Source organism: Danio rerio, chromosome 9, assembly GCF_052040795.2.
Source record: "Danio rerio strain M-AB ecotype USA chromosome 9, GRCz13ab, whole genome shotgun sequence".
Taxonomy (NCBI): Eukaryota; Metazoa; Chordata; class Actinopteri; order Cypriniformes; family Danionidae; genus Danio; species Danio rerio.
In genome coordinates, this window is record NC_141029.1 from 34043475 (window position 1) to 34055047 (window position 11573).

Consider the following 11573-nt stretch of genomic DNA (forward strand, 5'->3'; position numbering starts at 1 on the left):
GACTAACTTATATTACTATCAAATTCTGTGACGATAACAGTAATGGCAACAGTAGTTTAGTAGCAATTTCATTGTAACTTAACTGGACAGATATGCATAAATATTATTTAATTTACATATTTGTTAATTATAATACTTTATAGTAAGCAAAACTTATTAATTCGTTTACACTGACTGTGTCCTCAAACAAATTTAGCAGTAACCTTTACTAACTATGCACTGTAGGTCGCGCAGTCTGGGCAACCCTATCCTGCATCCCGTGACAATTCTGCGCACGCAAACCCTCTGCACAATTAAAACACTTACGTCAGTGAGTGTCATCGATGACGGACGGACGACTCAACGAATCAGAGGCCGTGAAAAACAGCCTCGGCCAATGACATTGTAGGACGGGTCTTCGAGAGGGCTGGTCTTCGAGACGGGAAAAGAGTTCTCGACGGGAGGAGGCGAAAGAGAGGTGAAGTGAAGATGGCGAGAGGCTCCCGGTGTTTGAGGAGAGCGGTAGCGGAGTGTATCAGAAACTTACCGTCCACAGCCGGTCGAGAAACACCAGGGAAGAGTGGAGTGAGGTAATTAAAGACGGTTTAATGTTTCGCACTGTCTCTGTGCGGTTATCTGAAGACTAAACTGAGTAACGCAGTGAAGTAAGTCGCGAGCTTCTGACGATATTTGGACGGTTAGTTTCGCTCTTACAAGTGGATCCTGTTTAAGGCCAACTTGACAAGTTTATGTAAATGAAGACCTTATTAATAGTTCAACAATGGTTTAAACATTCTGACGTGCTCTAATAAGTGTTTAAAAAACTTTAGAGGGAGGGTTGGGTGGGTGGGAGTCACATATCTGGTTGCCAGATAAAGTGTCAGTAGCAAGGTTAAGATATTATGTAATTGTCCAGGTGTATCTAGCAAGCGCTTTTCTCATTTTTGCAATGACCGTTAATGAGCTGTATACAGCTAGTGTTTATTTAATACAGCTCTGAAATCACATACAACTAAAGGGAAATTGCAGAAAAGTGGGAGTTTGTAATTTTTGAAAAAGCTGCTCCCAAACAGTATTTAGCTGCTTTTTTTGTAAACTAGCTACATATCAGACACAGTCAGTAGTTTTTATTAGGGAAACAGTAAACTTTTAGAAGTGGCACCCTTCATGTGCATATAATCCAAAGGTGAGTCCTTTATTAAATTTTCTCCTGACACCTTTGCAGGTATGAGTTCAAAGAAGACTGCTGCATATCTGACGTCACTAGCTAAGCTGTGACGTTTATTACCTGTGGTCAGGGACGTAGTGTACCCATACCGAGTGCTTGGCTCTGCCAAGTGCTTAAACCAGTTGCATAAGGCAGGCCGTCTCAAGTGTCTGATGGTGACTGTTCCATCACCATTGGCTGACACCGTTACGCCATGCTTAACAGCTCTTGGCAACAGTTGTGCTAACATGAATGAATTTGGCTGCCTCTCTTTCCATTGAGTAGATATTGTGCCATTTATAGAGCAAAGCCCCATCCCATTGCATTTCAGTGATTGATCTGAAACACGTTGGACACATTTTATGGGATGGGGTGTTACTACTGCCCTTGACTTGATTGGACTGGTCAGCGAATCAGCAATCATGCTCTCCTTGTGATTTGTGTCTTGACAAATGGAGGGCAGGTGAACATGTCATGAAGTGCTATATTTTCTCCGCATGAAAGAACACTCAGCAACATATGATTTTGTAGTTAATGATGAACTATGTGAACCAAGAACTACACTAATACACAACCGCTTACGTCTGGACTGCTTTTGTGGTCTGATTTGCATGGCCGGTTGCTTCACAGTTGGCTTTTTTTTAGCTCCCCATTTGCATTTCAAAAGCTGGTTAGTCAGAGCCTTTCTAAATTTAATTAGCCAGAGCATGACAATTAGGACAATACAGAAGACCCTAAATGCTACATTTTCTCTACACCATTTCACACCTGCAAACATGTTTGAAAATTTTTTATATAGCATTGTATATTATTTCAGCTGTTCTTAAATGCAATCATTTGCTACCGTTGACTAATGTTTACAAAATAATAACTGTCTAATAATAGTTGTAATATCCTCTATTAACAATTATTCAGTTGCATGTTAGGGCACATGTAAGTTAATAGTGCATGTGCCAGTGTTTCTTACACTTTTCAGTTTATATACATTTTGATTGAGTTTTAAAAGTCTCTAAAATATAATTCATCACATATGAACAACCATTCTTTTCCCATTTAAGTACAGAAAGTTTGCTACATATTGATTTGATTGTGTTCAACTCTTTGAAGCAAAATTGTGTTGTAAAAAATGTTCCATAAAAATAAACTATGTACATACGTTGCATTTACATTAGGACTGCACAATATATCGTTTCAGCATCGATATTGCAATGTGATCATTCAAAATGGTCACAAGTATATGCAATGTTAAATCTGGATTATAATTGATCATTTCGCAAGTGTTTTTAAGGCCTGTGACTGTGTGAGGGTTTCAAAAGCATTTAGGCCTAAGAAATTGTATCGTTTGTAATTTTAACAAATAAACAGCGATTAAATTGTTAATAAAACGAAGACTATGCAGTATTATTTTACATTTGATTATTCAATTACTGTACTCCTGAATACAGTTTCACTCATTGAAAAAAACATCGTGTTTATTTAATAAGTATCTTTTTTTATTGAATTTATCTATGCTTGTAAATAGTTTCATATGTTTGATGCATACAGTATGTATCTCCTACAGAATCATCACAATCTATTTAAAATGAATTCTTTTTACATAGTTTTTCAACTAATTTAGTGAAATTGTATGTATATCACAATACATATCGCAGAATAAAAAATATATAGCAGTGTTAGATTTTTCCAATATCATGCAGTCCTAATCTACAAACATGCATGCATATTGAGACAAGGGACACTGAAGGTCAGTAAAAAAAAATTGTGATTCACCAAAGAATATTTCAGACCTAAACCCAATATATACTTTGCTTTTATATGTACCTATTGATCTGTTTTTAGTAAATAAGAGTCAATTTTTTTCTCAAGAGAAGGATACGCAAAGCCCTATTCTAATCTATAGATTACAGTTTTTGAAGGCAGAAAGTGCACAGATGCCGTAAACAACATCATATGGAGTGTACTTTCAAATGCTGTGCCTTTGATTAAAAACATATGCTATTGTGCTGTGAAAATGACGTATGGGAATGTTATTGCTCTAGTAACTTCTAAATTGGTGAGACTTTGTGAGTTAATATTGTGTGTTTAGCCTGAAAAGACGACAGTATAAACATGTCAATTTTCCAGTCATCTAGTCTAGATTTATGTTTGTTTTTTCAGGTCAGAAAACATTTTTTTGGGATTTAGATTAAGGTCAGAAAGTAATTGTTTTCACTAATTCTCAGGAGAAAGGGCTCTGTATTGATTAAGAGTTGTAATCTTGTTAATTGCACACAGCCATCTTTGTGGTTGATAGGTTTTCTCAACTCTTATCTGACTCAGGAGACGTCTGCTATGTTAAGGCATTCAACAAGCAAACAGGGCCTAAATCATCATACTTATCATTGCATGTACACAAAGTCTTGTACAATGCCGCTACGTGTCTTTATTGAGTATGCTGTGTCTGAATGACAGACTTTCACCCTGTTTTGTCAACAGATATCTGTCTTCATGTGGGATCTTGATGACCAGGGCGCCGCCCCTCTTCAGGGCTGTATCAAGTCGTGCAGTGGTGGCTCCAGCCAGGAGCTTCTTCAACTTTGCAGAGTCATTCAACAAGAGGAAGGAGTACTCTGAAAGACGCATTATTGGGTATGTTCCCAACCATGTTGGACGTGATGCATGATCTAATGCTAATTTTAGTTTTTATTGAGGTCTGTCATTACTCTGACCCTTATGTAACAGGGCATGGGAATATTTATGGTGTCAGCTTTTTAGGTATCTGCCTGGAACATTTATCTCCAGCAATAATGCAGAAAATGTACGGCTAAAGCAGTGGTCACCAAACTTGTTCCTGGAGGGCCGGTGTCCTGCAGATTTTAGCTCCAACCCTAATCAAACACACCTAACCAAGCTAATCAAGGTGTTACTAGGTATACTTGAAACATCCAGGCAGGTGTGTTAAGGCAAGTTGGAGCTAAACCCTGCAGGGACACCGGCCCTCCAGGGCCGAGATTGGCCTAAAGAATATGAGAAAGATCTTGTCTGCGGTCTATGAATTTATGTTCTATAGCTATGCAGATGTATAAAAACATTCCAGAACACGGCCCATCCGATATGTTGTTGAGATTCTTCATTCTTCATGTATGCTCTTTAATGCATTACATAATGACAACAGAATTGCACTTGGCCACCTAACTCCACACTTTTTAAATTCAGTAAACTAAAATTAATTTAAAAAGTATTTAGATTATTTTATTTGTTTGTCACTTGAAATAAATACATTTTTTATTCACATTAACATGTTTGCAGAGCAAATGTTGTCAGTGCTAATAGCGGCATTTCCACTGTCGGGCCAGTGCAAGCCAGGGCTTTTATCGGGCCGGGCCAGGCCAATCGCCCAGGATGTTTAGCAGTGAGGTCGAAATCATATTGCGTTTCCACTGTCAGGCTAGTAGTCATGCAAATGCCGCCCCCAGAACGTCCCCCGAATCAAACGTCACAAAACCCTTCCAGTTCAGTGGGAATCAGGCAGGCAGATAAAGCACACAATCGCATCATCACAATGTGATTAAAATGAAAACAAATGATACAAACAAATTACATCTTACTGTACAGCATTACATTATGTCTATACGCACAGGCCTATGTATTTTCTTTCATTATATTTGTTTAGGCTAATCGCCAACTGACTGTTAGCATCGGTCATCAAATGGTCTTGCTACTAACGAAGGGACCCAGTGCATAATTCATAATATAAAACCACAAAGTCTCCGGTAATAACTCTGGATAAAATGTATTTTATAACATCCTCGTTTTGATAGACATCATCAAACATTCAGCCCAAATGCTCTGGAGGGACCTAAAACATAAGTTTTTCCCTAGGCTATACGACACTTAATGGGTAATTCCCTTTTATTTTAGAGAATAATTTAAGGATGTTGCATATTATTCGGTTATCTTTAGTAAAGTGTTTCAGGACATAAGAGAAAGTCATAAAATATAGCCTGTATATTTTGTTGCGCTCGGCAGCTATCCACTTATAAAGCTCTACACCTAAAAATTCTTTTTTTAAATTTACCACGTCATATAAAAACAAACACTTGTTTAAGGTCACATTTTGAGTCACATTTTACTTGCAGTTTTTAAAGCAGAACTGCATAGGACTGGATGACAGAAAAGAAAGTAGTTTCTGGTTTTGCTTTATTTGCACAATTTGATTAATATAGTCATATATAAATACTTTGTAAATAATATTTCAAAACTCTTCCATCGTTTATTGTTTTTAAGAAAATATCTAAAATCTTTGTGAAATGAAAGTTTAAAATGGCTTAAGGGTTTAATTTATGTATTGTATTTACCTACATTGTTATAGCATTTGTTTGTTTTATATTGGTTTATTAATTTAATGTAATTTTATTATAACGGATATTTGTAATTCTTTAAATGATTTCAACTTGGGCGATTTTTATCTTGATTTGACACTATTGTGTTGAGCCTACAAAAGTAAAACACATAATTTGTAAAGTTTTATGTCTTTCTGCTGTATTCATATTTTGTATTATCTCCAAAATAAAGAAAGAAAGAAACCCTGCTGCTCGCAGCATCAACAGAGCTGTCAAGCAAGCGCTCTTTTGCCCTGTCTCTCACACACATACAGGCATCTATTCTTTCATCAATTCATCAATCTATTCTTTGTGACACGCAGGTACTCAATGCAGGAAATGTATGAGGTTGTGGCCAAAGTTGAAGACTACCTGCTATTCGTGCCCTGGTGTAAGAAATCAGATGTTATTTTCCGCCGCTCAGGCTTTTGCAAAGCTAAACTGACTGTAGGCTTCCCTCCTGTGGTAGAAAACTACACCTCTCTCGTTTCTACAGTTCGCCCTCATTTGGTCAAGGTATGTGCAGCGTTTCATTGCATAATAAAGATCTGATATGTTTAATACATGGCAGTGGTTAAGTGGCAAACACAATATTAAACAATATGTTGTTAATCCAGTGTATGTGCTACAGTTCATTTGTAACTTCTGTTCTTAAGGCGTCTTGCTCTGATGGAAAACTCTTCAATCACCTGGAGACAGTGTGGCGCTTCAGTCCTGGCCTTCCTGGCTACCCACGTACATGCACACTCGACTTCGCTGTGAGTTTTACAAACACAATCCAGTTTCTAACCTACTGAGACTGCTTTTGATTATTAAATACACTCACTGACCACTTTAAAAGGTACACCATACTAGTACCGGGTTGGACACCCTTTTGCCTTCAGAACTGCCTTAATCCTTTGTGGCATAGATTCAACAAGGTACTGGAAATATTTCTCAGAGATTTTGGTTCATATTGGCATGATAGCATCACACAGTTGCTGCAAATTTGCCGGCTGCACATCCATGATGTGAATCTTCCGTTCCACCACATCCCAAAGGTGCTCTATTGGATTGAGATCCTGTGACTGTGGAGGCCATTTGAGTACAGTGAACTCATTGTCATGTTCAAGAAACCAGTCTGAGATGATTTGCGCTTTATGACATGGAAGATGGGTACACTGTGGTCATAAAGGGATGGATATGTTCAGCAACAATACTCAGGTAGGCTTTGGTATTGACACGATGCTCAAATTGATAGTAATGGGCCTAAAGTGTGCCAAGAAATTATCCCCCACACCATTACACCACCAACACCAGCCTGAACTGTTGCTAAAAGGCAGGATGGATCCATACTATCATGTTGTTGACGCCAAATTCTGACCCTACCATCCGAATGTCGCAGCAGAAATAGAGACTCATCAGAGCAGGCACAGTTTTTCCAATCTTCTATTGTCCAATTTTGGGGAGCCTGTGCGAATTGTAGCCTCAGTTTCCTATTCGTAGCTGACAGGAGTGGCACCCAGTGTGGTCTTCTGCTGCTGTGGCCTATCAGCCTCAAAGTTGGATGTGATGTGCATTCAGAGATTCTCTTTTGCATACCTTGGTTGTAATGAGTGGATATTTGAGTTATGGTTGCCTTTCTATCAGCTCGAACCAGTCTGGCCATTCTCCTCAGACCTCTGGCATCAACATGCTATTTGCGCCCACAGAACTGCCGCTCACTGGATATTCTAATCAGCTATGGCTGATTAGAAATTTGTGTTAACAAGCAGCTGGAAAAGTGTACCTAATAAAGTGACTGGTGAAGGCTGATTTATACCTCTGCATGAAGCACACGCGTATGCTACGGTGCAGCCTATGCGTGACGCATAGCCCTACGCCGTGGCTGTCGGCGTCGCTGACGAGCACCTCTCAAAAAATGTAACTACAAGTCGCAAGCTCTGTGATTGCTTGGCTTGGTAGCAGTGACGAGTCAGGGTAGGACCGAGAGCTGTGCAAGCCCGAAGGAGCGATTGTTTACAAGTTTGGAGTCTCGTGAAGGAGCTCCGGATGGAAAGTTTTGTTTTTTTGTTTACCTTATGGTTAAAGTTGTTGCACGTCCGCTGGTTCCTGCCTCAAAGTGAGTGAGTTTGAGCCACTTGTACATTAAGGAAGCGTTCAGAAAAAACAAAACACCAGCGAAGAAACTTGACACAGAGGAACATAAACACCTCACTGCCAACTAGCGTTTCGGAAGTGTTATTGCAGAGCAACAGAAACAGCATGCAGAAGTATAAATGCACAGCTACGTGCATTGTATGCGCTGTAGGTCACGCTGATCACTTGACGCAGAAGTAAAAACCAGGCCTTAGTGTACCAATAGAAGGGAAATAATAGTGGAGCAGAATTATTTTAGAAGTTCTGTGAATATTTCGTTTTACTGGATGATATGGTCACAAAAAATAAACAATACAAACATAATAAATAATAATTGTTTGTATTGATGTCGATATTTAGATCAATACATGTAAAAAAATTCTTTAATTTTAAAGGTGAAATGAGTGAAAGGTATAGAAACCATACAGTTAATAATAGTTCAATAATATTTTAGATTCTCATGAAGTTAAGATGGACTAACAATGAAAAACTGTTTTTAATAACCAACATTAACAAAAATGCATTAATACTGTAATAAATGTGTTGCTCATTGTTTGTTTATGTTTGTAAATACATGAACAACATGCCCATATTGTAAAGTATTACCGAACATTCTTATAGTCAAAATTTAAACCACAGATCTCAGATGAGTAAAATCGTTCATGAATTTTAACATCTGATTGTCAAGTTTATTTTTTATAGTGCTTTATAGAATATTGTTTCAGAACAGCTTGGCTTCCCAGTATTCAAAACAGGACAGTAACTGAATCGATTATTCAAAGTTTCTAAAAAAAAAAAAAATCCTGCCTTACAAAACATACTGCTTTGGAGATTTTTATAGTAACTGCATTGGTCCTGTTCTGAAACACAACCCAACAAATTATTTCAATGCTTCCGGAGTTTGAAACTGAAATATTTTTGTGGTCATGTTGTTTATAAGATGCGCTGACTTTTACACAAGCTTGTACTTTCACTTAACAACCTTAGAGCTCACATTAGGCATGTCTTGAAAGGTTTATAGGTTTTACTGTACTTGTGAGCTCTTGTTAATGTTAGTTACATAAACGTCTGCCAAATGCTGATGGCTTGCTTCTGTCTGTTCCCAGATTTCCTTTGAGTTCCGCTCACTCCTGCATTCTCAGTTGGCCACCGTTTTCTTCGATGAGGTCGTGAAGCAAATGGTATCTGCCTTCGAGCGACGGGCATCCAAGCTGTACGGCCCAGAGACGCAGATCCCACGTGAACTGATGTTCCATGAGATCCACCACACGTAGTTCATTCCACAGCTTCAGATGGAAGAGAAGAGGGGGTGTTTAGGGAACGGGAGGGTTATTGAAAACATACATATAGAGTATTATAAGGACAATCAGGAGAGCGGGAGCTGTGTGCCTGAATATCGTCAGTGCCTGGTCCAAATAAAACCGTTTCACTTTTTTTATGCTAAAAAAAAAAAAAAAAACATGTGGCTGGATCTATTCACGTGGGCCTTGCCCTGCTGAGCCCTGCCCCACTACCTCCATGTTAACTTTTTTTAAAACTTGCTGCCCGTATGGCACCTGGAGTCGTATTTTATAATTGAGGACCTTGAGATAGTTTTAAAAAAAGCTGCCAAAAACCATAATGACTTCATCAACGGCACAAAAGGCAAAGGTCATGGCTTTCTTCGAAAGGACATTACTGTGAGATTTGTTTTTTATAAAGTGCATTATTGGAAGGTTGTTGTTTGACGCAGATTGTGACAGGTGAGTGATGTATTTATTAAGAAAGCTTTTAGGTGATCCTTTAAGATTTCAAGAAAGGGACGAGAAGCTTGAGTGCAGAAGACTGACTGTTACTGCAGCCAAATGCACATCAAGTGCTATCAGGGTATCAAGGATAAACTTCAGACTCGGGTCTGATATATTCTTGCATACCAGCACAAATAAGGGCTTAAAAAACAAAAACTACGAGGCTGTAAAACAACATGTCCCTTTCACCAAATTGCCTTGCGCAAGTTATGTAAATTTGCGCAGTGTAGTTCTAGCTGTGGCGCTTCAGTTCACTCCTCAAATAAGAGTGAGATCTGAATATTATTTTAAGAGTCCAGATTAAAGACTGCTTTTCTGTTTTATAGGTGTGCAATATATGTCTATGTTGTTTTTAACAGTGCTTACACATCTCGATATCCACTGCTTTTAAAAGGGCCCAAACTCTGGGAACGGAGGTCGTATTGAGCCTTTTCCCAGAGCTCTCATTAGATCGTAGTGAGGTGTCCGTCGCCACAGACCTTTAAAGATTCCAATCCACACCCTTCCTTTTTGTGCTTACTGCCTTTTTACAGAGAGTTACATTATTTATCCTTATCTTAAAAACATGTATGCGTGCATCCTGTATTTATTTTGGTTATGGGTTAACCACGTGTACATATCTGATGTAAGACCACAGACTAAACGTTAGTGCATCGATGAGCTGCAAACAAATTAATAATCCTTTTTTTTTCTTGCATATATATTTTTTTTTTGGGGGGGGGGGGAGATCTCTTTTTCTTGTTGTTTGTTTGGTTTAATTGAGGTGTTTAATGAGTGTGTTGTGGGTGAATATATATAAATCCTGCCTGCATGGTTTATAAACTATTTTTGTATATAACGCCTAATCTTGTGTCTGGTGTATTTTGTTTACCAACATCTGGCTCTGAATATTTTTCCACACTTAAAATAGGTTGATCATGTGAGGGATAATATTAGACGGCTTCCAAGTAACCCATTATGGGACCTCTAGTGGCCAGTGTTAGAGATGGCTCTGAGATCTATTTACATCTTTGTGATGCAATGGAAAAGCATTATGAAAAATGTGCAGGATAAGCATGTCCTCTACTGTTGTGGTTTTCAAGTGATATGTAAAGTAGATATATGCAATTTCTAAACTTGAATGTAATATATTGGTTGCAAAATAGTCTTGGTGAATATTACTTTGCATTGCTACTTACTTTACACTCAAAAAATAATTTTGTTGATGACCTGATTTGTGTTGCGACAATATGAAAGAATTGAGTGGAACCCAGCTTTTATTTGCAGCGTGACCACATAGAAATGCTACTGTTAATAGTATTAGTATTGGTGTGATGTTTTTCCAAGGAAGACACTAAATCACTGAAGCAGGTATAATAAGCAGGTATAATAAGGATACAGGCTTTTGAAAAGAAGTTAATATAAATTATTTTTAGGATTGATCCGTATTTTTTGTTATTCATTGGTACCTTTCACAGCAGCTTGCACATCAAATATAACCTATCTGGTGAAGGCTCATTACTATTAAAAAACTGCCTAGAGTGGTCTTAAGAGCTAGTTTTTGATTTTCAGAATTTTTAAAAGCTCTTGGTTACTGAACTTATGCAATTACTCAATTTAAATCTAAAAACAAAGACTGATTAAACTTTTGGCAAACTACTAGTTGATAAAACTAGTTCTTCTAACAGTCCTAATACAGTGACAGTGTGAATGCAAGATGTCCCAAGTGTCTCTTGAATGGAAGGCCATTGGGGTCAAATTATCCAGCGTCATAATTTCCATAACCTTGTCGGTCTGCAGCTCAGGACCGGAATTTAATCCTTATAAGTGGCCATTTACTTCTTATTTACCTGCACAGCACTTCACTAGCTGGACTCCGTTACACTCACTCCCATCCGGGTCATGGCACCAACCCTGCCTGCCTGTTCATTTAATTTATTATATAGCTGTTATATTTGCATTGATTTGTCATTATTTAGTATTAGTGTTGCGATAAGTTCTGGTTAGTTATAATGTATGGATGCCCATCATCATTTTAATCTGAATGTCAACCTGTATGTCCTGGCGAGTGACGCTAGGGGGCGATTAGTGAGCAATACATGAGCCGCAGGAGGTTTCACGCATTCTTAAGAAGTCACACAG

At 38.2% G+C, this 11573-nt stretch overlaps 1 protein-coding gene across 3 annotated transcripts; it reads left to right on the forward strand.

Annotated features, from left to right (window-relative positions):
• The first annotated feature begins 449 nt into the window (after positions 1–449).
• coq10b (coenzyme Q10B) lies at positions 450–10297 on the forward strand. Of its 3 annotated transcripts, XR_015498830.1 has the most exons (6): positions 457–569; positions 3662–3814; positions 5871–6063; positions 6204–6467; positions 6588–6750; positions 8772–10297. XR_015498830.1 is itself a non-coding variant. In NM_001017747.1 (5 exon segments), coding segments are annotated over 5 exon segments (717 nt in total). In that variant the 5' UTR covers positions 450–468; the 3' UTR covers positions 8940–9124.
• The last annotated feature ends 1276 nt before the right edge of the window (positions 10298–11573 follow it).